Source organism: Phodopus roborovskii, unplaced genomic scaffold, assembly GCF_943737965.1.
Source record: "Phodopus roborovskii unplaced genomic scaffold, PHOROB, whole genome shotgun sequence".
NCBI classification, from domain to species: domain Eukaryota; kingdom Metazoa; phylum Chordata; class Mammalia; order Rodentia; family Cricetidae; genus Phodopus; species Phodopus roborovskii.
The window spans coordinates 1,919,509-1,947,493 of NW_026125554.1; the positions used below are offsets into that span (position 1 = coordinate 1,919,509).

Consider the following 27,985-nt stretch of genomic DNA (forward strand, 5'->3'; position numbering starts at 1 on the left):
CAACCCCACCCCCACAACAGCTTACAGAATGAATGTTAACTGCACTCAATGCAAGGGCTGGGTGACAGGACCATGGAGGGTCACCAAGTGTGTATACCCTACAAGCAGAGCCCTGGTGGGAAGGCCCCCTGAGTTAGTATTGGGTGCTTTCTGGCCACTCAGAGGCCCAGACACAAGTGAACACCAGGATACCCCATCCCCACTGTACACCAGAACAGGTGACCAGGAAAATGGGTGACCTGGGTGCATTTTTTTTTTTTCTTTTTGGCATCAAAAGACCTGAGGTAGAAAGAAACACGCCTTGGATGTGCCCACCAAGACTACCCCTTCGATCAGACCTCACACAGGAGGCTGGCCCCCATCTCCCCAGGCCAGGTACCCACAGAGGTCGACTGCACAGAGTTGTCAGAAGGGGACAAAGACCCCCTCAACCCGTGACCAGGAATGATTGTGCGGCTAAGACAGTGGCCCCGAAAAGGGGCAGGCGGAAGCTTCCAGAAGGAAAATTTGAGATTTCCCCCTTCCTTCCAAATAAGGCTACACCCTCCTCCTGGAAGGATGGGAAGGGGGTGTGTTAACAACCCTGAGACAGGAACGAAGGGGTCTGCTCCCCACAGCCTAGGCCAAGAAGTGGAGGGACAGCGACTCGTGGGAGGGAGAGACAAGCAGGTCCCAGCTCTCACGTTCCTGTCCTGGCCCCCTTGGGGATGGTGACCAAGGCAGAATCCAGGAAGGGTTCCCCAAGTTGGGGGGAGATTATGTTATCTCTGCCCTGGTGGCTTTGGCCAAAATGAAATGCAGTTTTCTTTCCTTTTGTGAGACAGGGTCTCATATGTAGCCCCTAGGTGGCTTGGAATTCGCTGTATTGACCAGGCTGGCTTACTCACAGACCACTAGAATTAAAGGTGTAATCCACTGTCCCCAGCCTCATCCTTCCTTGCTTTGTTGAGACAGGGTTTCAAGTAGCTCAGACTGACCTCAACCTCCATACATAGCCAAGGATAACTTTAAACTCTCATCCTCCTGCCTCACCCTCCCAAGAACTGCCCAGTTTGGCTGGACAGTGGGATTAAGACATCAGACCAAGGACCAGGACCCTTCCTGGTCATATTTAACTGCTCCCGCCAAGAGAAGCAACGAAGACAGGAACAGGCACTGGTTTTGTCTCAATGAGACTCCTTGCCCTGAGCTAGGCCTGGCACACCTGTCTCCCCTAGAAGCAAATCATCCAGGCAGAGTCCAGATCTTCATCCCTGAGACACACAAGGCCACTGTATTCCGTGTGCTGCTCTCCTTACCCGCTTCTAGAACATTCTGTGTCCTGGATAAACAATCCAGGTTCCTGAATGATGGAGGCAGTGGGCAGGGCCCAGCATGACAGAGAATTGTGGAATTCGCTGAGAGCCAGCATTGCCTGGTCCTGTCAAGGTGCTGAGTCAGGGGCACCACGGGACACCACAGGGGCTGGGGACCATGGCTGGTGCTTTTGCTTCTTTAAAAAAAGTTTCTTTCCCTGAATGAACACAAATATATATATAGATATACAGGTGGGGCACTTCCTGAGATTCAATCCCTACCCTCCAAAATAGAATATTTACAAAATCCGAAACCCCAAAACCTCTTTAAAAAAACTTGCATCTGAATGTTGAGATCTCATTTAAAAAAGAAAAAAAAAAAAAAAAATCATAGCTTCCAAGGAGAATGAAACAAAACAATGATCCTGGCTCCGGCTTGGTTGGTTTTCCCAGAAGGAATCACAGTTAAGAATCAAGGAACAAAAAAAAAAAAAAAAAAAAAAAAGACAGGACACACAGTGCTGGGATTCATGAGGTAAATAGTCGTGCTTGAACTGGGCTGGTCAAGCCAAACCCCCATGGAAGCCTCTGGAAAGGTGGCCTCCTTCTGCTGAGGTTGCCTTGGTGGCCCTTGTCAAATCCATTTCTCGGAGTCTCCAAAACCTGAGAGATTCAAGTGTTCTCTGCCCTGATTTATTAAATCTGTTTCTCTATCTCTCTCTCTATATATATATGTGTATATATATATATTTATATATATATTTTTTTTTCCCTCTCCTTTTTGGCGTCAGTGTGGCTCCTTGGGAATCTGCCCAGCCCGCTGGGATTCTTCCAATGTCCCAGGTCCCCATGTGGCTGTGTGGTCCCCGTGGTGGGTGGGCAGCGATACAACTTGATTTCCTTTAAGGCAAGGAGTTATTTGAGGTAGAAGATGTGGGGGGCGCAGACACTCCAGCCAGCCCCACCTGGCTGCTGCTGGTCCCGCCGCTGGCTCCTGTCCGGCTACCCATGGTGTTGTTGGTACCGATGGCGCCTTTGCTTGGGGCGGAGGGTGGAGTAGGGGGTGGTGGCTGAGCAAACAGCACCCCTGAGGCAAGGACAAAGGGAGGGACTTGTAACAGAGCCTTCCTGTGACTGTCAGACGCACAGGCCTGTGATCCCAGCAACTTGGGAGGCCGAGGCAGGAGATCACGGGGGCTGGGGCCAGCCTGGGCTACAGAGAGAGAGTTCTAGACCAGCCAGGGTGTGTTGGTAAGACCCTGTCCCAAAAGCTCAGTACGAGAACTAGCCAAAGGGCTCAGTGGGCAAAGGCGCTGGCTGCCATGGTGGATGCCCTGAGTTTAACCCCCAGGACACAGTGCAAGGAGCAAACTCACTCCCACAGGTGTCCTCTGACCTCCTTGCACTACACCAAGTCGCATGGCGAGGTGTGGGAAGGGAACCCCTGGGCTTACCTGTGTACACGATGCCATTCATCTCCACTGACATGCTAATACTGTTGCTGCCATTGGCACTGGTGAGCGTCACAGCTGAGTCCTGGCGACTCTCAGAGGCTGTAGGGACAAGAGATCCGCCATTGGGGTCAGAGGTACACATGGGGAGTGGCTTGCTTCCTGTCTGCCTCCTTTATGAGGCCTTTTTAAAATTTTTTGGTTGGGGTTATTTTATTTATTCATTTACTATTTATTTTTCATGACCAGGTATCACGATGTAGCTCAGGCTAGCCTTGAACTCACCGTCTTCCTGATTTAGCCTCCTGTTGGGTTAACAGATAGGCACCACCAAGGACTCATGTGAAACAAATTCTGATGAATGTTAACACCTCCTGGGAACTTGCAGATTCCCAACTAGATAGACTCAGTTTTTCACACGAACAAACTAGCTCTTAACAACCCTTTTCTGATTGATTTGCTAGCACTCTTTACACAGAATGGCTCCAAGGTACTTATTTTGCCCTGCTTACATGGACTGTGGAGGGTGCCAAGTTCAGGGTACCTTGGCTATTGATCCGGATGTTCATGGGCAGCTGGGCCGTCATGGCCAGGAAATTCTGCTGCAGAGCTCGCTGCATGAGGCGCTGTTGCTCATCGGCAACCAAGGCTATCTTTTTCTCTGGAGGCTCTGTGGATTCCAGCTTCTCCCGGAGCTGTTCCAAGGCGGCTGCCTGGGCTGCCACAGCTGCCTGGGCAGCTGCTGCTTGCACAGCGGCTGCCTGGGCTGCCACAACGGGATGGCCTGCCAAAGACACAGGCAGGCGGCCTGGCACTGTGATGGGGATGGCGGAGTCTTCCTCTAGATGGAATCAGAGCAAATGGTCAGGGGATCCTGGGAAGAGCTATCTGGCTTTGCCTCCACCAAGGTGGGAGGTGAAACCTGCACAGTCTGCACTCATCACTGCCAATACTTTTTGTTTTGTTTTTGAGTCACATATAGCCCAGGTTATCTTTGTAGCTAAGGATGACTCTGGACTGATCCACTTCCCTCCCAAGTGCTGGAATGACAGGTATGCAACACCACACCTTGATAACTTGGTGTTGGAACAGCACCAAGGGTTTCCAGCTAGCTGGGCAAGCACTTTCTAACCATCGAGCTACCACCTCAGCACTGTGTGTGTGTGTGTGTGTGTGTGTGTTGGGAAGAATTCAAGAGCCTCAGCTGAGACCTACCATCAACCTGATTAGTGGTATCTACATAAAAGAGCACTTTCTTATTGAAAGCATGTGGACCTGGGCCTCTGACAGGTAATGTAGGCACAGAAATGGTTAAAGAGTTGCTCAGGGGTACCCAGCATTAGATTTAGGATGATTCAAGGGTAAAGTGTCATGTTAGACACTCTGCCCATGTCTGGTGGGTCTGGTATAGACAAGGGGTCTCCAGAGCTCAGAAGAAAACAGAAGTGACCACTTAGTAATGTTTGCCATACACAAGAGACTGATGCTACAATTGATTAATAATGCCAGGTTTAGAAAGAGGTAGAGTGCTCAACTGATAATGTCTGCCCTCATGTGGACCCAGTGTGAAAGCCATAGCTCAATTAGTAACATCTGCTGCAGGCAGAAGACAGATACCATATCATACTGTAGACAGGGGACTGGAGACCAGGGATTGACTAGTAATGCCTGCCTCAGTAACAGACAGGGGTGGATAGGAGAATTCTTTTCCACTAACTTAGGTTTATCACAACAGTTACCCAGAGAAATAAAAGGATAACCTCATTGGGTGGTGATGGCACACGCCTTTAATCCCAGCACATGGGAGGCAGAGGCAGGAGGATCTCTGAGTTTGATGCCAGCCTGGTCTGCAGAGCAAGTTCCAGGAGAACCAGAGCTACGCAGAGAGAAACCTGTCTTGAAAAACTAACAACAACAAATAAAGGATAACCTCATTCCCCCACATGAGTCACCTTTCTTGATCTTGGGTGCTGGAGTGATGGAACTGCCATTGGTGCTGGCGGCAAGGCCCAGGGAAGTCACCGGTAGCTTGGGTGAGGACAGCATGTTGTGTGCTCCACTGGGTGAGTAGGTAAAAAGCGAACCCCCGAAGCTCTGACGCCGGCCCTCTCTGCGGTTACTGTCTATGGCAGCCTGGAGCTCATTGGGGCTGCTCAAGCCTCGTCGCTCACACTCATAGGGGTAAAGATACTTCATGTACCTGTGGACAGGGAACAGGGTGGCACCTGAGACAACCAGGGAGTATCACCCTGCCACAAGCTCAGGAAGGGGACATACTATCTCAGGGGGAGGTGGCGGCTATCTCGGGAGAGGTGGTGGCTATCTCAGGGGGAGGAGGCGGCTATCTCGGGAGAGGTGGTGGCTATCTCAGGAGTAGGTGGTGGCTATCTCGGGAGAGGTGGTGGCTATCTCAGGGGGAGGAGGCGGCTATCTCAGGGGGAGGCGGGCTATCTGAGTTGGTGGTACAGCCCCAGTACTCACTGTGTCCGCAGCGTGAAGGCAGCGCTGGTGATGGAAGTGGGTAGGTTGAGCCCCTTGGTGATCTCCCGCCACAGTTTCTTGTTGATGACCTCCACAAGGCCTCCCTTCTCTGTCACCAGCACATACAGCATGAACAGGTCTAGGACTTGCTTAGCCATGATAGGGATCCGGTTAACTGGTGTGCCTGGGGAACATCAGGGAGGAGCTGCTGAGGTCAGGCAGGGGTCATGGGGGTCAGGAGGGGCTCCAGCACCATGTCCTGGGCCCTGCAGGGTGCTGAGTGTCATCCCTTTTCTCCCCCACTCCACACCAGGACTTTCTGTGTGGCAGCCACACACACACTTCTCCAAACATCTTCCAGAGCGGCATCACCCTAGGCGATGCCCCTGCTTGCCTCAGTTTCCCCAAGACACCAGGGCAGAGAAGGGGTTGGAAGAGATGGTCGGCAGCCATCCTGGGGACACACAGTAGACTTCAGGGCCCTGGTTACTCCCACTCTAGGAGTGTGGTAGTCTCCAGTGGGGTGGGGAGGGTTCCGCAAATAGGGTTGTCAGTTTAAGCGGCGCCTTACCTCCAAGTGTCTGTTTCCTAAGCCTGCTACAGACAGGGCCCTGCACCCTCCGCTAACTGAACTCCCAGAGCTTTTTTCTTTCTTTTTCTTTAGTTTTTTGAGACAGGGTTTCTCTTGTGTAGCACTGGCTATTCTGGAACTTACTATGTAGACCAGGCTGTCCTCAAATCTGCCTGCCTTCACCTTCCAAGTACTGGGATTAAAAGTGTTACCATTGACAGATTTTTGATGATCCCTCATGAAAGGCCTCACCCTCCTTGGGGAGTGGATGAGGGATGGGGTAAGGGGAGGTTGGTGGGGAGCATGGGAGGATTGGAAAAAGAGGGAACTGGGATCAATATGTAAAAAGAAAAAATATTAAATAAAAAAAGCAAAAAAAAAAAAAAAAAAAAAAAGTGTCACCACCATCTGGTGACTTCCAGAGATTCTGCCTATGTCCCCACCTCAGAGCCTAGCCTCACCCCAACTCTAACTCCTGTCTGTGATGTCTGTGAAGTTCTAGGCTCCCGAGGCCCTTCCTGCCATCCTCATCCTCACAACCCAGCCTGGCAGAACAAGTACTCAACAGAGAATGCTAGGCCTCTACCCCAGCCACTGACTCGGTGACCACTCGTCTCTGTCTTATGGGAGAGGCCACCGCCACCCCCTTTACTGATGGGGAAACTGAGGTTCCAGGGCCTAGCTCACCTGTCCCAGGGACTCCATGGCCCTAGAAACTCAGCACCAGGAAACCCTCTCCCTAGTCTTAGCCACTTCCTGCCTCTCCCAAGTTGCACAAACTCCCTGTGAGTCAAGTGGAGCCCAGGGCGGCTGTGGGGAGATGGGTCTTGAACCCACCACCCTGTTTGGTCGTAGTTCAACCCTAGAGGGAGACCAGGAGGTGGGCTGGACAATCTTGGCCATTGGAGGAGGAAGTTTATATGAAGTCTAGGAGCCTGATGGAGGACTGAGGCTGGGGTGAAGGAAGGGTGGGGAGCCTGGCAGGGGGGCAGGCAGGATACCCCCACACACTTCCCGTCTGCAGAGACTTCTGAGGAAAATTTGTTCCAAAGCCTCTGCTTTTTGATGCCAGGAGTCATCTGTCCTTCCCAGAAAAGGAACCCATGGATGGGAGGCTGTGCTGACTGGGCAAGGGTGGCAGTGAATACTGACTCCAAATCATCAAAAACCTCAGAAGAAAGTATCCAAGGTAGAAGCAGACCTGGGGTTTTGAGGGATACACAGGAGTTTATTAGTTTGACTTGGTTAGGGAGTTAGGGTTAAATGTGGACTTTCACAGCCCTTTGTGGTCTGTGGCTGCTACAGCTTCGGGTCCCTGGCCTTGCTGACCCCATTTTGGTGGGGGTGGTGAATAGGATGGCCAGCTATGTGGCCTCCAGGCAGCTGGAGGCCTCCTGCTTTGTGCTGGACCCTGGCAGGTGGGGGTTGATGATAACAGAGGGACAGGAGATCTCTCTGGCCACACGGAAGGTGGCTGGGCTCTGCGGATAGCACAGGGGCATTCCCACACCCACAGGGACCAGCAGGCCCCACCCCGGCATGGAGGGGTTAACTCAAGAGGCAGCTGGGCTGGGCTGGGATCAGGAGGCCACAGTACCCCCTTCTCCAGCTCTGCCTTCCGGTGGGCAGGTCTGGAGGCTTGTGTTTACAGAAGCTAGGCCCCAGAGATGGCCTGGGCTGGCCTCGGTCCCCTCTGCCCCTTCCTGCTACGTAGCTGAAGCCTCCACCCTCCTTGGGCCTCAGTTTCTTTGCTGGATTGTAACAACCCAGCTGTTCCCAACCTAGGAGGAGAATGAGTCCCTCAGGGTTCCTGTCTATCTGGAGCTAAGGACAGTCAGACTTTGGGGAGCACTTTGGGGAGCCCCTACCCCCCTGCCGTTCGAGATGCTCACCACGCTTCTGCATAAAGCTGAACAGATCATCCAGGAACTCTTTCCTCTTGGGGTCTGCGTCCAGTTCATAGAGCTGCAGACAGAGTAGGGTGGGGGGGTAAGAAGCAGAAGGAACTCAGCCAGCCCCATACACCTCAAGATGCAGACAATGCTGACCTCCTTCACCGCATGCAGAGGTCATTAACCAATGCCCTGACCAGGGGACTCAGAAGGGAGACAGAAGTTCTCAGTCTCAGGTCCCCAAAGCCCTAGGAAGTGTCCTTTCCACCTCTCCCAGCATTAGGGGCTCTGGGCATTATCCCACAAGGAAACGGAGGCACAGTAACACTGACAGTCTTGGGGTCCTACCTTTTAGGTAGATTGACCCTCTGCCCACCCAGGCTGTGGTGCTAACACCAGAATTGCTGTCACAGGACAGGGTCCGGGGACACACTGACCCAGCTGTGTGTGGGGGACACACTGACCCAGCTGTGGGGGGGAAGGGGGAAGAGGGAAACACTGACCCAGCAGGGGGTGCTGGAGATAATTAGAATGCTCAGCTGAACACCAGGCTTCAAATTAACCACCAGGAATGCAGCTGGCAGGACTGTGGGGGGCCTTGAAACCACCAATTATACCTGGGTCTGCATAATCCATCATTTAGTCTCCAAAAGCTTGGTGGGGGCCTCAAAGTGGGCAGTTGGGGCCATCCCCAGACCATCCTTCCAACAACAACCCTCCCACAGGACTCAGTTTCTCCATCTGTTCAACGGATAAGAAACCATGGACAGGGTGGGCGACCTTCCTAGTCAAGAGTCCAGGCCTCTGCCCAAGGTGGCCTTGGCTGTGAGCTGCCCGGCTGCCTGGCTTTGTCTGCGCCCCACCCCAGGCCAGCCAGCGCCAGACTGGCCGGCCCACATTCCTAAGTCCAGGGAGGCCTGCTCTCCCTCTCCAGGCTGCCTGAGGGGTATGGAGCCTTGCAGGTAGCCAGGCCGCCCTCCATAGGGCCTCTGGGTGCTACACACAAGCACCCAGAATCAGCTGGAGTGCTCCACACTTTCCCAAGGGGGTTCTGCCTTCACTGGTGGGAAGCACACGGCCCTGGAGAGTGTGCATGCATCCATGGGTGTTTGCCCAGTACCCAGCAATCACTTAACAGATGCTTCGCACTGCAATTTGATTTCCTTAAGTGGCTACCTGGGCAGGCAGGGCAAGGCAGGACGTGGATAGGCAAATGATGGGCAGCCCTGTGACCAGGGGTGTGGCCAGAACCCCCAACACTGGAGAGGCATGAAGGATCCACCCCAGGAGGGCGTGAGGGCCCCGTGCAAGACCCTGCATGAACCCTCTTTCCTGGACAAGGAATAGTCTCCAGGATCCACTCTTCTGGGCTCACCCCCCTCCACAAGACACCATTATAGCCTCTTTCCTCAGCTTCCCCAGCTTCACTGGAAAACACAAGACAAAAGTGCAGCCAATTGGTGGCTGAGAGGGTGGAGTGACCGCCCAACACTCATGAGGCTGTGGGTTCCACCCCCAACACCCCATAAACCAGGCATCTTTGTAGGGCACTGTAAGGATTCAGGCATTATGCTGGCCTGCCCGTCACCTGGCAGAGTGCACTCAGGCAGTACTCTGGTCAGCCCAGGGTTCCACGAGTACTAGTCTGCAGGAGCAGGTGTAAAGGACCCTTTAAAAGTGGGCCCCGCCCACTTGCGCTCTCTTTTGCTCTTGCTCTTCTCCTCACCTCTGGCTCTCCTCTCTCCTCTTCTCTTCCAGGTGTCTCTATGTCTGTTTTCCCTTCCCCTTCTAAATAAACTTCTCACTCAAGCTCTATCTGCCTGGCGTATTATTCCCTGCGCCTTGGTCACCCTCACCTGCTATGGAACCTCTCTGCTCTCCCATGTGGTCCCTTACCTTGGGACCCCCATGTGGGGCAACCCCCACTTCTCCATCTTTATCCTATAACTGTAACAAAAGAACAACAGGCACAGCTGTCATGCCAGCATTCAGGAGGTGGAGGTAGGAGGGTTAGGAGTTCAAAGCCAGTCTGGGCTACATGAGACCAGGTCTCAAAACAAAACAACTGCCACCCCCAAACAACAGTTCCACCCTGTGCTTCAGCATTGGTGCCTCCAGGGAACCCAGGCTCAGCGTGGTGAGCGGCTGCCTCACTTGGGAAGGGCACCATAGATGCCCATTCTAACAGGAGATGCTGAGGGACCAACCGGTCAGGTGGTAGCAGGGCCTGGCTGGACATCTGCAGGGACAACACATCAATTCAAAGCCATAAACGGGGACCCACGGGGATCCCCCAGCTGCCTATGGGGGAAGGGTCAACAACAGAGAGAGGCAGTAAAAGCCTGGCTTTACGGAGATGCCGTTCTTCTGGCTCTTCTGGGAGCTGTACATCCCACCCTGGGACAGTGCCCCAGCCCCCATTTCTCGTCTGAACAGAGTACACAGCAGTTGTCTAATAAATGCTCACTGACTATGCATGCTCTCTTAGCCCTTGCAGTAGGTGTCCTGACTCCCCACAGCCACTCTGCTTCACTGCAAACTGGCTTCAGGCATATAGCAGACAGACACTAAGCACACACTGACTGCCCTTTCGCACCTCCGCTTTGCAGCCATCCAAGAGTTCTTTCTCAGGGTGTGAATGTGTCTCCTGCTCTACAACCCTGGCTCACACTACCCAACCTCCCCTGATCTCATCAGGAAGACCTTTTGTTTGGGGGGTTTTTTGATAAAGGGTTTCTCTGTTGTAGCCCTGGCCATCCTGGAACTCCCTCTGTAGACCAGCCTGGCCTCAAACTCAGAGACCGGCCTGTGTCTGCCTCCTGAGTGCTGGGATTAAGGTGTGTGCCACCAATGCCCCGCCCGCTCTTGCTTTTTCCTTTACAGAAACCTTTTGACTGTCTTTTGTTGGTGAATTGTTCGCAAACGGTCCTCTGGCTTTTTTGAGGCAAGGTCTAACCTGGAACTCCTGGCAAGCCTCTTGCTTCTTCCCGAGAGCTAGGGTGCCAGGCCTGAGTGGTCACCACAGTCACCTGGCTGGCCCTGGGACCCAGATGCCCATGATAACATACCATCTGTAGGTTTCTGTTCTGACCACACCTGGGCAGCCAGGGCTGTTCCCACAAGGGCCCAGGGCGGTGTCCTCAGAGCTGAGGGGCCCTGGCTGTCCCCGGTCGTAAAAAAAAAAAAAAAAAAAAAAAAAAAAAAGTGCTCTGAGTGTGTGTACATGTGTGGGAGGCCCCTGAGAAAACCTTTGTCCCCCAGACTGTGACAGCCCAGGCCCCCTGCTGGCTCCCCAGGGCTCCAAAGTTCACATGGCCCCACCTGGGACTGGTGCCAGGCAGGGTGGACCCCAGGCACATGGAGCCTGGGCCTGGCCTGGTCTCAGCCCCGGCATGGACACTCCCTGAAGTCACCCAGTTTGGGTACAGCAGAAGACAGAGAGACTGGGTTTGACACCCTGGGCCCTGTGATAGGTACTTGCCTGGCTGATGGGACAGTTTTGGGTTTTCTTTTCCTTTTTCTTTTTTTGGATAGGGGCCCATGAGCCCAGGCTAGCCTCACCTGAAGCAATCCTGACTCATCTGTCCCCCATTGTGCTGGGACCACAGGTGGCAGCTACACCAACTGCTCAGCTGGGAGGGCTTTTGAAAGGCACATTGGTGCCTGCTGTGGGAACTCAAGCTGTTTTCCTCTTTAGTGATCAGAGAATGTGGATTAGATTTGAGTCAGCACCCCTACCCCCCAGGTGAGGGGACAACCCAGCAAAGCTATCTGGGAGCCTCTGTCCACTTGTCAGGAATGAATGGACGAAACCAACTGTGTGGAGTTTTTAAAATGGCTTTGAGTAGGTGTGGTGGGGCACACCTTTAATTCCAGCACCCGGGAGAAAGAGGCAGGTGGATCTTTGAGTTCCAGGACCAGCCTCCAGAGCCACCGAGAAACCCTGTCTCAAAAAAAGCAAACCGCCTAGAGAGATGGCTCAGGGGTTAAGAGCACTGGCTGCTTTTCCAGAGGGACCTGGGGTTCAGTTCCCAGCAGCCATGTGGAGGTTCATCTGTTAACTCCAGTTCCAAGAGACGTGATGCCCTCTTCTGACTCTGGGGACCACCCAAGGAATGAACACTCTCTCTCTCTCTCTCTCTCTCTCTCTCTCTCTCTCTCTCTCTAAATGCCTGCCTGCCTTTTGGGGGGACAACATTATGCATTTAATGTGAGCTCACATATAATCACATACCTCTATCTACTTCCAGAACATTCTACCACACAAAAGGAAATGCCCTATTCCTTCTACAGCCCCTGATACCCATGTACCTACTTCTCAACTCCGCATTGGCCTATTTGGGCATTTTCACACACTGTCTCTCACCAAGCACAGTGTCCTCACATCCCTTCCCATACTGTAGTATGTATTGGGGGGGCCTCACTCCTGTTCCTGGCTATGTAATATTCCGTGCATGAATGGACCATACATACTGTGTGTCCATCATCCACCTGTCTCTGGGCACCAGGAGCCTTTATCCTCTCGACATTCTTTTGAGCTCTGGATAAGACATGACTCACAACAATGTCTATAACTAACATCCAAACAATGGCTATGATATTCCTCCCTTGCCTGCATGAACTCCCAACCCGACCAAGACAGTCACTCAAACACTTCCTTCTCCCAGCTGCCCAAGGAAGAGGGGCTTGGAGCTTTGCAATGGGCCATGTCTCCCCATCATGCTCTCCACCAGTCCAGTCCTCTGCTCTGCTGCCCTCCATCATGGGAGTTTCTTCTTCTGGAAGTTCACACTTGGCCACATGAACCTATTGCATATCTCCACACAGCTCTGACCTAGGGTGTTTGCACAGAGTGGTCGTCCCACCATGTCCCTCCTCCCACCTCAGTGAGGCCCTGAGCACTGGGGGCAGTCTGAAGCTTCCCCTGGGCAGACAAGCTCATTCTGCTACTAAGGAGTGCTCAGGGTTCATCTGGAACCCATTCTTCACTTGGGGAAACTGAGGCAGAGGTGATCTGTGAATGACAGGGTACCAAGGACCAGCTGAACATTCAACTGGCCCTTTTCCATGAAGACCTAGGGTGTGGTGGTGTACATCTATCATCCTAGCAGGAGGCTGAGGCAGGAGGATGGCCATGACCTCCAGGTCACCCAGGGCTATGTAGGGAAACCTTGTCTCAAAGCCAATCTGAGGTGCATTCTTGCCAAGAGGCCAAAGCAGGAGGGTCAGGAGTTCAAGGCTAGACCAGGCTACACAGTTAAGGTTGAGGTCAGTCTGCACTATGTCATGCCCTGTCTCAAAACACAAAATAAAATAATAAAACCCCCAATATGCATTTTTTTCCAGTGGGACAGGGCATGGAAGGGACTGGCCACACATATTCTAAGAGTCAGAGCCATAGAGATGCCTGAGACAGAACACAGGGTTAAGAATCTAATGAATAAAGCCGGGCATGGCGGCACTAGCTCCCCTTTAATCCCAGCATTAGGCGGCAGAGGCGGGTGGATCTCAGTGAGTCTGAGGTCAGCCTGGTCTACAGAGTTGAGTTCCAGGACAGCCTGGGCTACACACAGAGAAACCCTGAAATCCTGTCTCAGAAAAAGAAAGAGGAAGGAAGGAATTAATGAATGAACAAATGAAGGCAGAGAGGGCTCAGTAGGGCCGAAATCGCAATTGGATGGGTGGGCATGAACTCAGTAGCCGGTACTCCCCACCTGCTCACCTCTGCATGCCTCAGTTTACCCACCATGGATGGGTTCACAGTAGCCAGGAGGTGAGGAGGACACAGCTCTGGCCAGAGCACAGGGAAATCAGGTTGTTAATTTCATATTTGGAAATCCCAGGAATTTTGCAACCATTATTGAACACTTTCTGTATATGATGTTATACATATATAACCACACAAAAGGGCCAAGCCAGCAGCAGAGGCTAAACTGTGGCAGTGGTAAGATAGGGTACTCTAATGATCGCAGAGGGCTGTCTCCTAGCTAAGCAGAAGGCCAAGGCAGGAGGACTGCAAGTTACCCTAGGCAACTTAATGAAAAGAGAGGTCCAGGGATGTTAAACAGGGGTGGAGCCCCTGCCTAGAGTCCCCCAGTAAAGTAAGGGAGCTGGGGGAGTGATCGGGGTGAGCAGTTACCTAATGGACATGAGACTGGGTCTCTTCCCCAGAAATTGATGTTGGGGGTGGGGGAGAACAGCTATTGCAGGGACTCTCTGCACAGCAAGTACATCATGAATGTGCCACCTCCTGCTACCCCAGCTTTCTTTGGGCTCTTCTGTCCACATGGTGGCCTCAGGGTGCACCTGAGGGCTAGGGGCTTCCCCTCCAAGCTGGCCACCCGCTCTTTCATTTCCCGTCAGTTCTGTGGGCACTGGGGGCCGGCTCTGGCTCTCAGGAAATTGGGGAAGTGATTCTGGGCTGGGCCAAACATCTGTCTGTTCAGCTGCCTCCTACGGTGGCTGGCCCCTCGCCCCTCAGAACACACTGGGTGCCCCACCCACGAGGCAGATATTAATAACCCTTCTGAAATGACCACTCAGAGCCACGGGCGTGGCTGCCACAGATGCTGGCCCCTGGGCTCCTGACTGTACCGGAACTTGCAAACCTCCAATCTGCCTTTCTCTCCTGAGTAGATTACAGGTCTGATCAGGGGCCACCTTGGAACCTCAGCCTCTTTTTCTATGAAGGGAGGGGGCTGTGTCCAGAGCTTCCAGGCTGAATGAACACAACACACATTTACACAGCAAAGGTCAGGCCCAAAGAAGACAGGGGTGGGGGTCGACAACAAAAAATGCTCAAGGACTACCCTGCTTTACAACTGGGAAACTGAGGCACAGGGATCAGGGGCAATGGCCAGCACAGAAGTACCCATCAGGAAGTGCAAAGAAGCTTGTGTGGGAATGCCACAAGGTGACCTCCCTTAATCCCAATACAGAAACAAAATAAAAACAGCAAGAGCCAAGACGGAGACCTCCAGAGAATCAGTCAGGCGAGCCTCAGATAAGAGAAGGAGGACGGCACTCGGGAGCATGCTGGAGGGTGACTCAAGGTCAGAAAGATGCTGAACATTGTGGCACAACTCGGTGATCCCAGCTACTAGGGAGGTTGAGGCAGGAGGATCACAGTAAGTCCAAGATGGCCTGAGACACTAAGTGAGACCCTGTCTCAAAATGCAGAGTGAAAAAAACGTGTTGGCGAATGGTCAGGGTGGAGTCCTGCCTGGACTCCCTCAATGCCTGGTTTCTCTAGTTATACTCCTGTACCAAGCCCCGCCTCCCGAAATCCCAAAACAGACTTCCCTGTTGGCCACTGTGTACCTGAGGGCCCCTGTCACACTGGATTCTCAGGACAGGACCTGGGGACAGGTGTCCCTTGCCTCCCTGGCTGCATAGTAGGAGACAGAGAAACCAGAGCTTAGAGTTCCTGCTTGAGTGTCCCCATATTGTGAGCCAAGGACAGGTGGGTGGTTCCAAACATCCACTTGCCGTTGCAGGGGGCTCCCATCACACATTAGCAACAGCATCACTGGAAAATGTAGGGTGGATAGACAAAGATAAATATTGCCGGCACCCATTCTGTGCTCTGTGCCTTTGATAGCTGTGCACTAGATGTCAGTCCTGTCTGTTTTACAGAGCGGGAAACTGAGGCTGGGAGGCAAAAATGAGTGAATGGTGAGTTAGGGGAGGGTGAGGCCTTGGGGACAGAGGGGAGTAGACAGACAAGATGGCAGGTGAGTGAAGCCCCCCAGCATGCCCTGGCCCTTATCTGGCAACACCCTAGTGTAGCCTGCGGCTCTAGGGTTCTACCAACAGGATTGAGAGCCACATATGATAGGCAACATACAAAGCCACAGATCACCCAGCCTGGATGGAGCTGCTGGGCACAGCTGAGCACACAGGTGGCCCCATAAGCCAGGCGAAAGGACACACCTATCTTCCCCAGACAGGGTGCCACCCGCATGGAGACAGTGGCACAGCCAGGCCTACCCCACCTGCCTACCCCAGTGGGCCCCACAGATCCCCTACAGCAGGCTTCTTGTTTTGTTTTATTTAGGGTTTCTCTGTGTGGCCCTGGCTGTCCTGGGCCTCAACCTGTAGAACAGGCTAGCCTTAGACTCAAAGATCTGCCTGTCTCCCCCCCCCCCCCAGTGCTGTCTGAACCCACTGAGCCCCAGCTGCCTGTCTGTGGTGTTTTGAGATAATAATCACTGTGTAGCCCAGCTTCTAAATGGCAATCCTCAGCCAGGCAGTGGTGGCGCACACCTTTAATTCCAGCACTCTGTGAGTTTGAGGCCAGCCTGGTCTGTAGAGTGAGTTCTAGGACAGCCAGGACTATAGAGAAACCATTTCAAAAAACCAAAAACCCAAACCAAAAAAGTGGTAACCCTTCTTCCTCAGCTGTCTGTGCTCAGAATGGGTGTGTGTGAAGTGGGGACACAGGGTTTTGGGGGAGGGGGCTGTCACAAGCCCCTTGTCAGAGTGTCAGGCAGAGTGCACGTCTACCAGTGCCTGGTCTTTGGAACATTCCACTCTGTGACCGGAAGCGATCCCCAGGGGTGACCAGGGAGCTGACCCCCCCTAGCCTGCCATCTACCCCAAGGACCCGCAGACCCTGGCCTGGCCCTGACCACAGGGCAAGGCCGTGTCCCCAGACCAGGCCCTTCAATGGACACATTAGTTACCGTTTAACCCTGTGACCCCCAATTGTCCCCTGGTCATGTGCAGCCAGGCGAGCCGGGAAGGGGCGGGCCACAGCCACCCCATTTGTGCTGCCGCCCACCAGGCCACACCGGGCTGCTCCTGGGCTAGTTCTGAGAATGGAAGAGCTTGGTCATGCTTAAAAGCCGCCAGGAACCACACTGGGGACTGAGAGCTATCTTCACAAGTGACATGTCTGCCATAGCCTTTGGTCCCCTCTCTGGCTGAGGACAACTGTTTGAATGAGTTGATAGCACCTCCCCTCAAAAAAAAAAAAAAAAAAAAAAAAAAACCAGGCCTTAGTGGCAAGCAGGGAAACTGTGGTAGGGGTTAGGCAGAGCCCTACCTGGGCTGGTCTGGGGCAGAGCAGAGTGCCCAGCACTGACTCCATCCACACCTCAGTTACCACAGGTGCTGCTTTAGCCTGGCTAATGCAGGAATGCAGGCCCACGTGGGCAGCAGCTGGCAGGTGTGCCCAGGGTGTTTTAGAACTAGTGACCAGAACCACACAACCTGCAAGGAGATAGTTAACAGTATCTCTCTGCTACCCATGCTCCCAGAGCAGGGTGCACATGTACTTTGCCCAGGAGGTGCACACACAGGCCCACCATACAAACAGACACATAAATACACAAACACAGCCGGGTGGTGGTGGTATACGCTTTTAGTCCCAGCACCTGGGAAGCAGAGGCAGGCGGATCTCAGACGGATCTCTGTGAGTTTGAGGCCAGCATAGTCTACAAGAGCGAGTTCCAGGACAGCCTCCAAAGCTAAACAGGAAACCCTGTCTCGAAAAACCAAGTAAAACAAAACAAAACACAAACACACACCCTCACAGACAGATATAAACACACACCAAATATAGACACAGAGACACAAACACACAGACACACACAAGCACAGATACATACAGAAAACAAACATACACACACATAGATACACATATACAAACACAGACATACACATACTGTCAATCGGCCCAAACAACAAATACACACAGACACTGGGAGATTTGCCTGTGTGGCCTGGCGTGGTCTCTGCAACCAGCCACAAAAGTAGTGGGAACCGCCCACTAGTCTCATCGCTGTCCTGTCTGTCCCCACGTCCAGTGCAAACTCTGCCACCACACCCTCGAGGGGATGGCAGCTTTGAGGACACCTCCCTGAGCCACAGCGTGTGTTATTAGAAAGCATAGGGCGGGACAGCACTTGGCAACGGGTCACAGGGTGGGGAGCCTGGCCGGTGGCAGTGACCCGGTGGCCCAGTTGGCGGCGTAGGGACCAGATAAGGTTCTTCCGGCTGAGTCAGCATGGTTCCCGGGGGTTGGCACGGGCCAGGGCGCCGTGCCAGGGCTGGCGGGAGGGTGCCACAGCTTGCTGGCTCAGTGCCAGTAGCCACAGCAACTTTGATGAGGCTGCCCAGGGGCTTCCCAACACCTCCAGTACCCAACTCCCAGGCACTTTGGGGCTCCTGAGCCCCAGGAAGACCCTGGGCTGGGGCTGGCTGCCAACATTGGCTGTCAGCCCAAGACAAACATGCCCCAGACAATGATGACGATGATGACAGCAGTGTTCTCAGAACCAGGAGCCTGACCTCCCGGCCATTACCCAGGTGGCCGGGTCTGCCTGGTACACCCATCTCTGCAGAAAATGGTAGCCTACCCTTCACTTTCTAGCCCCACTGGTCCCTGCCTCCAAGTTCACCTGGTACCTCTCTCTTCCTCTACTCCCCACCAGGGCTAATTCTGGTTTTCTAGGATGCTCTGCTTCTAGAAGTAGACCCAGTTTTTCTTGCCTGGCCAGTGGACTCTTAAACACTCAACAAAGCCCCAGCCACAATGTCCCCTAGGCAGGACAGGGAGGGAACCATCCACCCACCTCCTTCCCATCCTCATGCCTTGTGGCCCCAGAGGGCTCACAGTATCAACATCAGGAAAGCAAGCACGTGTGAGTGACCAGGCTGGAAACTATCAGTAGCCATGAAAGTTCTGCCTGCGGCAGACACGCCAGGTGACAGGGGTAGGGACACGTGAGGCAGTGACAGACCTGTCAGTCCCGCCCAAAGCTCCCACCTCTAACACCTGGCTGCCTGTCCATTTCCCTGTGTGAGGGAGGAGGGGAAGGGGAAAGGCACAGCAGCTGCCCTGGGGCCAGAGGCCTTCCCTGGATACACTCCACTCCATTTTCCTTCTCTACTGGAATGTTGCCTGCTGGAATTAGAAGATGGCTCAGAAGGTAAAGGAGCTTGCAGCCAACCGCTGTGACCTGAATTCAGTCCCTCCATCCACGCGGAAGAAAGGTGAGAGCTGACTCCTTAAGGTAGTCCTCTGACCGCCCATAGTCTCACACACCCCACTCATACAAAGTAAATAAAGAATGTTAAAAATCTTTCTAATGTGTTAGTGTTAGGAAGGGAGGGTGGAGGGGTGGAGACTGAGGCAGGAAGATGGTGCGTTCTGGGCCAGCCTGGGATATAGCACCAGGTCCTGAGGTTGAGACATAAGAGCAATGCCTGACCCACTGACCCCTGGCCCCCTAGGGACTCACTGTTTCAAGAGGAAAAGTGGAGCTGCCAGCTTTCCTTAGCACCTGGTGGTCATAAGGAGGTCCCATCCATCCACCAGACTCTGAAGACACTAGGGCGAGTAAAGCCTTAGTACATGGGACTATGGCCATCCCGTGCCTCAGTTTTCCCTCTATAGTCCCTTTCTTGTAGAACGAATGAGGATCCCACTAACCATTTTCTGCAGCAGGGTCTCGGGAACCTGCTATATGGCTCAGATATAAACTTCTGATCCTCCTACCTCCAACTCCTAAGTGCTGAAAGATGGGGGCACCACCATGCCTAGGGCAGGGACAAAGGGCCTCGTGCATGACAGGTCAGAGCTCTACCCTGTTGAATGTATTTGTTGGGGGGGGGGGGGGTTCGAGACAGGGTTTCTTTGTGGCTTTGAAGCCTGTCCTGGAACTAGCTCTTGTAGACTAGGCTGGTCTCGAACTCACTGAGATCTACTTGCCTCTGCCTCCAGAGTGTTGGGATTAAATGTGTGCACTACCACCGCCCAGCTCTGTTGAATTAATTTTGAGACAGGGTTTTGTTCTGCACCCCAGGCTGGCCTTGAACTCCTCGACACCCCTGCCTCAACCTCTCTTGTGCTGGGGTGACAGGTGTGTGCCACCACGGTGGGCTTCCTTTTGGCATTTCTGAGGTCAGGCAGCGAGCAGGATATGATGGGTGAGGATGTGGAAGAACAGGGCCTTGCACATAGGGAACTTGGACAGACAGCTGCTGTCTACAGAACTCCTAATAGGCACATTCCGAATACCCTTCTACCTAGCAATTTCACGCCAGGCACACGCCCAAGAGGAACAAGAATAAACCTACGTGAAAGCCACAGAGCCAAAAGGTGGAAAAAACCCTGCATCCAGCATGGATGGAATGGGCAAGCAGCGTAGTCACCCCCCACATGCCAGAGTACTACACAGCCCTGAACAGGAGTGGGGACTCTGACACACCACTCTGACATACCACAGAGGACACTGTGCTCAGTGAGAGACTCCATCCAACATGACAGGTGTGGGTCTCTGCCACAGATGTGTCCAGACAGAGGATGTGAATGTTGGGAGCTGTGTAGGCGAGAAGTGGGGGATAGAGCTGGAAAGACTCAAACAGTCTGAACTTGACAGGAATCTTGTTTATGATCTTGAATCGGTGAATGAGCTAAAAGCCAGGCATAGTGGTGCATGTCTGTTATCCCAGGACCCAGGAGGCTGAGGAAGGAGAGCAGCCCCGGGAGACACAAGCCAGACTCAGCCTCAAAAAAACCACAAAGAACCTGGGTGTGGTGGTACACGCCTGTGATGCTAGCACTTGGGAGGCAAGGGCAGGTAGTTCTCTGTGAGTTTGAGGCCAGCCTGGTCTACCTAGCAAGTTCCAGGACAGCCAGGGCGACACAGAGAAACCCTGTCTTAGAGAAACAACAAAAATCCTCACAAAAGATCACCAGCTTGAAAAAAAATCACTGCAAGGCCATTCTGAACCTGGGTGTGGCCTTAGGGGGACAGGAAGGCTGCAGGATGTGTATCCAAATGCCAGGAGGCCCAGATCCTAATCCCAGCCACTGACCAAGCCCTGGAGTCCCTTCCTCAGACCCACAGCCCAGGGTGGATCCCAGCTGTCTAGGCTCAGTTGGTGGAAGCCAGACGTGGCCAAGACTGGGAAGGAAGATATGGAGACAGTGCCAAGTAGTCAGCCAGCCAGCATCGCCACGTGCCGGGAAGGGAGTGGGGCAGACGCCAGAGTCAACACAGGCCAGGCCTGGGACTGACATCTGTGGGACGGGCTGGAGCCCTATTGACACAGGCTGCACAGGTGCCAGGCCAGCAGGGCACAATGTGGTAGAAAACGAGTCCCAGACACAGGCTTCTGCTGACACTATGCCCAAACCTAGCCATCATGCTGTCTTGCTTCCCATAAGACCACTTGGCTCCTGACACAGTTGGTTCCCCAGGACCTTTGCCTGGCTGTTTTCCCAAGAGAGATCCTGCCTCACCTTTCCCAACCCTAGGGGTAAGAGATGCATGCCAGCCTGCTTGGCTTTCTATGGGGGCCCATGGGATCTGAACACAGGTCCTCATGGCTGCACAGCGGACATTTTTAACCAGTGAGTCATCTCCCCATGCTCTGTGTACATTTCTATGTCTAATGACCTTGGTGTTTTTCTCTATTCGCCCATGAGACCAAATATGAGCTGGGAATCCTTGCTTCCTCCATCCTCGGTTTCCCCATCTCCAGCTGCTGCACAAAACCCCCTGCATAGGCTGTGTCTCTGCATGACCTCTGACCCTGACCCAGGATATCCCCCAGAAAGGTCCTGACAAGCCTCTGGGAACTGGGGTCAGAGCAGCCAACCCTAGCTTGTTGTCCTTTTCATGCCTAACCAGCATAGAGCATACGTCTGGTAACATGAACAGGAGGTACCTGTTCTGTGACCGACCATAAGCTGTGACAGAGTGGGACGGGGTTGCCTAACTTGCTTGGCACTGAGGTTTACAGGGAGCTGAACCCTGGGCACTGAGCAAACATCAGATGATGCACACACCTTGAAAACTTGAAAAGCACATAACTTGAGAACTTAGAACTAAAACCCCTCTCTGATCGACAGAGCTGTTGGTCAAATGCATACAATGGCCCAGGCCACTCCTGTACTAGACCAGGAAAACCAAGACAGAGTGAAGTGTAGGCTACACACACCAAGCCAAACACTTTTATGTGTGATATGTTTATCGAGAACCTTCTGGGGCATGGGAGGCCCAATCTTGAAGCCCATGGCCACCTCCGGGCCTTGGGTGGGACAGGGTCACACCCAGGAACAGTGATGTCCATTTAACAGGTCAACTGGCAGGCTGCCCAACACTCACTTAAGCAAGCCAGGCTGAGAAGCAGAGATGGAGAGTGAGGCTGCCCCACCCAGCCTGGGCCCTGTCTCTGCAGGTACTGAGAGGGCACAGAGGGTTAATTTCCTCGAAACTATTCTTTGAGCCCCAGGGCCTTTGCGAGGCTGTATCACCAGAACAGAGTATTCACCGTGTCTTGCCCCACAAGTAGATGATCCTAACCTAACTTGAGCCCCCACCCAGGCATGTGCTTCTGCATCAGATGGCCCTCCTAAGAGGAACCCCAGGCCTGTTCCTCAGGCCCCCAATAGCAGAGCTCAGGTCACCTCCTGAAGCCATCTCGATCAGCTCTGTCACACAGGGAACATCTGGAGTCCTTAGCCAACCTCCGGGGCCACCTCGTAGGCCACACAAGACTTGGCCCTGGAGCCAGCCCAGGAGCCGGTTTCCACCCTGGCCACACACCCAGGGGTCGGCTGGGCCAGCTGGCCAGGCTGGAATGCAGGCTCCAGCCCGGCAGGCCAACCATCTGGTTTCCATCGGCCTGCCGACTTCAAAGGCTGGCCACTTCCTCCAGCCTGGCCGCCTGCAGGGAAGGGCTAGGGTGATCTGAGCTTCCTCCATGCCACTCCCGAGCCAAGGAAATCTATGTGGGGGTCCCACAGACACCCTACACACACACCTAGCCAACCAACACACCAGCACCTCTGGAATCATCTATGAGCCTCGATGCTCTGGCTCCTGCTGGCTCCTATACATTCACAGTGCTGCAGCCACCGAGTGCCCCCGGGCAACGTAGCGCAGGCCACATGCTCTGCAAACCCCACAGCTTGCCTGGACAGCAAGCCCCAGGGATCCTGTCTCCATCTCCTAGCACTAGGATCGCAACCGCACACTGCTGTGGTGCGTGGGGATCTGAACTCAATCTCATGCATACACAGCTCTTTACCCACCAAGCCATCCCCTAAGAGCAACAAGCCATCTTTCTGCTCAGGACGCTCAGGACGAGGCAGAGCCCTAGATAATCCTCAAAGTTCCTGGTGCCCGATGTTCCTCTGGTGTCCTGCCCTGGCCTGTGCACCTCAGCCATACCCAAGTTCAAAGCTAGGCCTCCCTAGGATCCTGCAACATGACTGGGGTGTATGTGGGGAGAGGGGGGACAATCAAAGCCCTGGACCAAAGAGCTAGACCCAAGCACAAGGCCTACCTGTTTGAACTGCTCCTCAAACGTCCAGTCTCCGTGGTCCGGTGGTGGCATCTGGGACGCCGTGTGAGTGGAGTGAGCCGGGCCAGGTCCTAGGCGGTCAGGGCCACCCAGCATCCTGGGACCACCATCTCCACGGAAAGCCTGAGCGGGTTGGGCCTTGCGGGTGAACAGGCCTGCAGAGCCCAGGCTGGCAGACCCCGGGGGGCCCAGACCCTCCTCCTCCTCTTCCTCGAAGTCATCTTCTTCCTCTTCCTCCTCCCCCAGTTCTTCCAGTTCTGTTTCTTCCCACTTGGGCTTCCTGCAATGGACACATGGCACTCTCAGTCAGGGAGACAGGCAGGCAGTACCCACTGGCCCTGCCTCAGTTTCTCTCCCTGCAAACAAGAACAGCCACAGGCCTCTCAGGGCCCCAGGTAGGTCCCTGCCCACAGCCCACTTTACCCCCTGAACAAGCTCTTACTACGGGCCCCAACACATCTTCTTAAAGGTTCTTGCCCCAGAACCTTTGCACATGCAACTCCTAGTGCTAGATTTGCTGTAAACAGTGCTCTGCCATTCTTCAGGTACATTCTGTCAAAACTCATCCCGGCTCCTCCACACCTCAGTCCAATTTTCTTGGCAGCATTTGGCACAACCCCAGAGCACACTGAGTCTCAAGATCCCCATGTAGGGAACCCTCAAGGACTACAGGTTCACTAAGCAAACACTTGCTCAGTTGTGCAACGTCCCCTGGGTAACCCTTGCTGGCTCCCACTTTTCAAATGCATGGAAACACATCAGATGCTACCCTAATCCCAACTCACGTGTCATCATCGGAGCCCATGTCCAACAAATGTCCATCTCCTTCAGTGTGTCCTGATCCCTCCCGGCCTCGTCCACGCAGGGCAGGTGAACTCGGAGTCCCTTCTGGGGCTGTGTCTTCATCTTCTGAGCCAGGAGGCCCATCCTCAGAGCCACTGGGAGATGGATGTCCCAAGCCAGCAGCAGCAGCTCGCATGGCAGCCAGAGCAGCCATCTGCGTCCTATGCATCCGGGCATTCTCAGGCTCCCTGTCCTCATCTGTCACAGTGGTCCGAGCCCGGACACCAGTGGGCTCGGAAGGTGGGGGTGGCGGTGGCTGCCGGGCCTCCAGTTCCTGCCGGGCACGCTGTTGTCTCTGAATGAGGGTCTCCATCACAGCCTGCAGCTTCATGGCCCTGCGGGGTGGGCCACCCCGGGCACCAGGGGTGGGTGGTGGGGGTGGCCCCTTTGGGGAAGGGTCTTGGCTGCACTGCAGCGTGGGGGCCTCGGGGGAACCCGGACAATGCAGGGTGGCAGCCGGTGGGGGCAGGGGCCACGGACTCAGGCTGAGGATTGGTGGGGCATGCCAGGGGCAATCAATGGGCTCCTGTTGTCACGTCGGGCACCCAGGAGCAGAAGTTTGTATCAGGCTCATTCAAGTGCTTGCAGACTCCTGGGGGAACATAGCAGAGATGAGGTCAGACCACACCTGTACCCCAAGGACACATCCTTCCTCAGAAATCAGCAGCAAAGGCTGATGGGAGAATCCCTCATACCTGCTCAGGGTACGCCCTTCCTATCTACCTGCCTGCAGGTTCTTGGGGACCAGGGTCACCGCAGTGGACACCTAGGGAATTTCTGGGTCCCTTCTAGTTAGGCCCACCAGGGACACTGTGGGTTATTGTCCCATAAGCAGAATTGTGGGGGAGGGGCCTGATGTTCTTGTTCCCTTATTGGCTGTACCCCTGTTCTAGACTCCAGAGCGCCTCTGGATTCTGGGTTCTGGATCTAACTTCTATGTGTTGCTTGGCTGGAGAGGCCTTGGGAACTGTGGCCAAGATTATGTACTTGCTGTATACAAGCAAGTGATGTACTAGGCCTCACAACCTGCTTTCTCAGGGATACCTCAGCTGGCCTCTGGGCCTTGATCTATCCAGCTACGTGACATCAGTGCCCACCATGTCACACTTGGGAGAATCGGCACAGGTAGGCACCATGCAGGTGACGGGGTTACTGGGGAGGACATCCTGCTCGCTGCAGGTGGGGGAAATGGAAGCTTAGGAGTTTACCCAGGCTGAGGTTTGGGGTATTGGAATGTCCTGTGCTGCTCTCTGAAAGTAACATGGGTCTGGGGTCACCAGCTTATAAGATTCCCAAGGAGTCTTTTCTCGCCAGGGAGCCCCTCTGGGCCTTCCAGAAGCCAGCACAGGGATCCAGGTCCCACCTTGCCCCAGACCACACCCTCAACCCTCACATAAGCAACCAATAAAACAGTGGGCAGAACCAGCAGCCCTGAAATCAAGGGACCATTCAGGAAGGAGAAAGTTTAGTCCACCTTCCAAACAGAGGGTCTCAGGTCACCCTCAGCCTAACCTGAACCTGTGATGGACCCCTTGGGGTGTGAGGGGGAGGGACAGCTGAGGGGTCCTGGCTATTCACACACTGGTGACATTCTGGTCACCTGACCCTCCACCCAGGGAACACTCCTGCTGTGCAGACCCTGTAGGTCTCCACAGAGAATAGGAAAGTCTGTGTCTGCAGTCCCCTTCCCTAGACATCTGGTCACCTAAACTGTGAGACTTCCAGTGGCAGGTGGGTGGCCCCAAGTGACTCCTGTCAGTCTAGGGTTCCCAAGACAGGAAGATTTTAGAGGCCTGGGCATTGGAGTGGCCATCCCAGCCTCAGCACACACAATCCCTCCACCCTGCCGCTGCTGGTCACCCCGTCCACCAGATTCAAGAACTGCTGAGGGGACATTTCTGGACACTGTCTGGCTTGGTCCATCGCCCTTCCCCCACCTCTGACAACTTGGAGCTGAGCACACCCCACGGAAATGCTGAAAGTGACGCCCCCTCTTTGAGGTGGGGTGGAGAACACACAAGGAAAAGGCTAGAGGAAGCCCCTCTCCCAGACTCCTGCCCCCCTCCCAGGCTGGCTTGGTTTAATGACCCTTCCTGGTCGACCAGTGGGGGAGGGGAACAGGGCAGGCCTCCACTGCTGAGGCTAGTACTGGGGTGGAGGGGGGTAGTGGGAACCCCAGAGCTGCCCCTAGGCCAGCCTGGACTTCCCTCCCACGCTCCAGGGGTACCATTACCCCTAAGCTGATCTTGCCCATCCTTGGAGAGGCCTCCCATCCAGCTCTTTGTCTTTGGCCCCCACCCTCAATTTATGACATTCTCAGAGAGAGAGAGAGAGAGAGAGAGAGAGAGAGGGCCAACCAGGACTTTGGTAGCTGGTGTCTGGGGGGGGGGGGGATATGGCTGGAGTGGGGGCTGGGAAGAGACCCTGAGCCACACCCTCATCCCCCACCACCTCCAGGCTTCAGGACAGAGGTAGAGAGAGAGAGAGAGAGAGAGAGGAAGAGAAGGAGAGAAAGAGAGAGAGGGAGAGGTCACTAGCTCGGCCAGGCCTTGCAAAACACGGTTATTTGGAGTTGTGCAAGGCCAGGGCCCGAGGGTGGCGAAAGGGGCCCCTCTCTCCTCCCAGGGAGGTGGAGGGGGAAGGGCGGGAGCTGGGGAGGGGGCTGGGAAAGAGGGCACCGTGTCCCCCTCCTCATCAGGAGACGTGTGCAAAAACATTCCAGTAAGTCCTAGTAGTCAGAGGACAAATGTAAAACAACAACAAAACAAACAAACAAAAACCCCTAACGTAGTTGGGATTTCAAAGGTTTCTAGGAAAGACAGAACTCAGGGGGGTGGGGGGGAACCCCTGCTGCTCAAGTCGTAAAAAACGGAAGGTATTTGACAAACCCGCTGCGAGTTGACACACACGCGCGCACTCCGCGCTTCCTGCTCCCTCTTTTGTGTCCGGGGGGTGAGGAGGCCCTATAGGACCCTAAGGGAGGGATCTGGATGGTTACACCCAGCGGGGGGAGAGGGGACCCCAGTGGCGCACTGAAGCTAGGGACCTCAGGGGGAGGGGCAGCAGACCCCGTTGAACGCAGGTTTGGAGGAGAAATAGAACTGAAGGCACTGGGGCGTGGCGGCGCCCGGCCTGGGATTTTCCCAAGCACTTGAGAAGGAAAGCTGAGGCAGGGGGATGGCCCTGAGTTCCAGGCCAATCTGCGCTTTAAATGGCGTTCTAGGTCAGCCTGTACTACACAGTGAGATCCTAGCTCCAAAAATTAAAAAACATTTTTTTAAGAAGAAAAAGCAAAATGAAGTCTCCAGAGCGCAGCCCCCAGTCCCCGCGCGCGCACACACACATGCGTGTACACACACGCGCGTGTGTACACACACACTCACACCCTGGGTCCGTTTCCTTCCGCCAGGGGACAGCGCGCACTCGCGACCCCCGCGCGCCCGAACACTCGCGTACCGGATGAAGGTCTCCAAGGTCTACGGCCGGCCGCGACAGCCGCCCCAACCCTGATCCGGTGGAGTCGCCTACCCAGCCCTACACCCCCACACGCGCGTCTTGGCCTAACTTTGGAGACCCCGCAATTGTCGGTTTCCAGGGTGCCCTAGGGGAGACTGCTGGAGCCGCGCTGCGAAAGGCCTTTCCAACCGCTCGGGGTGGCCCGGGGGTCGCATAGTCGGGTGCCCAGAGTCCAGCCCGGTGGTGGCCTCTCTCTCCCTTGGCCTCCCCCTGGTGCCCGGTGCACGCTTCTGACTTCGGGGTCACCCGCCTCACCGAGTCTCCGGGCCGCGTCTACACTTCCATCCGTCCGGATCGGATAGGGACGAGGTCTCCGCGCGCGACCGGCCCCCCGCCCCGCCCCTCCCCCACCCGGCAGACGAATCGCCGTGTGACAAATTGCTCTCAGATGCAAATACCTCGCCGGTGATTCAGCAGCCCCGGGGACGCAGGAGGAGGTAGTGGGTGTCTTTCCAAGGTCCCCCTTTCCAAGCTTTCCCAGGACACCTCCCCGGGGTCCCCCCTCTCCAACGCAGTCTGAGGACGCCCACGGTGGAAGGAGGTGGAGGGGGACTGGAGAGCCGCGACTGAGTGGACGGAAATTTTCAGGTCGCTGCCCCTTTAAATGATAATAAA

The 27,985-nt window shown here is 54.5% G+C and overlaps 1 protein-coding gene across 2 annotated transcripts; it reads right to left on the minus strand.

Annotated features, from left to right (window-relative positions):
• Nucleotides 1-255: 255 nt before the first annotated feature.
• On the minus strand, nt 256-27,982 carry Arid3a (AT-rich interaction domain 3A). Of its 2 annotated transcripts, none has more exons than XM_051177440.1 (9): nt 27,769-27,982; nt 23,797-24,446; nt 22,994-23,291; nt 7,691-7,763; nt 5,228-5,411; nt 4,699-4,946; nt 3,291-3,587; nt 2,750-2,848; nt 256-2,382 (listed from the first exon to the last, which is right to left on the minus strand). In XM_051177440.1, the coding sequence occupies exons 2-9, from the start codon at nt 24,183-24,185 to the stop codon at nt 2,198-2,200; spliced, it is 1,773 nt and encodes a 590-aa protein (XP_051033397.1). In that variant the 5' UTR covers nt 24,186-24,446; nt 27,769-27,982; the 3' UTR covers nt 256-2,197. The 2 variants fall into 2 exon arrangements, with proteins under 2 accessions (XP_051033397.1, XP_051033396.1); XM_051177439.1 differs by having other exon boundaries at nt 27,626-27,982.
• Nucleotides 27,983-27,985: the final 3 nt, after the last annotated feature.

What these genes read in the sequence shown, in the direction of transcription:
- Arid3a (XM_051177440.1), bottom strand. Translation starts at nt 24,185, where the DNA reads ATGAAGCTGCAGGCTGTGATGGAGACCCTCATTCAGAGACAACAGCGT. An exon ending in ATGGGCTCCGATGATGACAC is followed by an intron (nt 23,292 to 23,796) that starts GTGAGTTGGGAT and finishes TGTCCATTGCAG; the next exon opens with GAAGCCCAAGTGGGAAGAAA. An exon ending in CAGCTTTATGCAGAAGCGTG is followed by an intron (nt 5,412 to 7,690) that starts GTGAGCATCTCG and finishes GATGTTCCCCAG; the next exon opens with GCACACCAGTTAACCGGATC.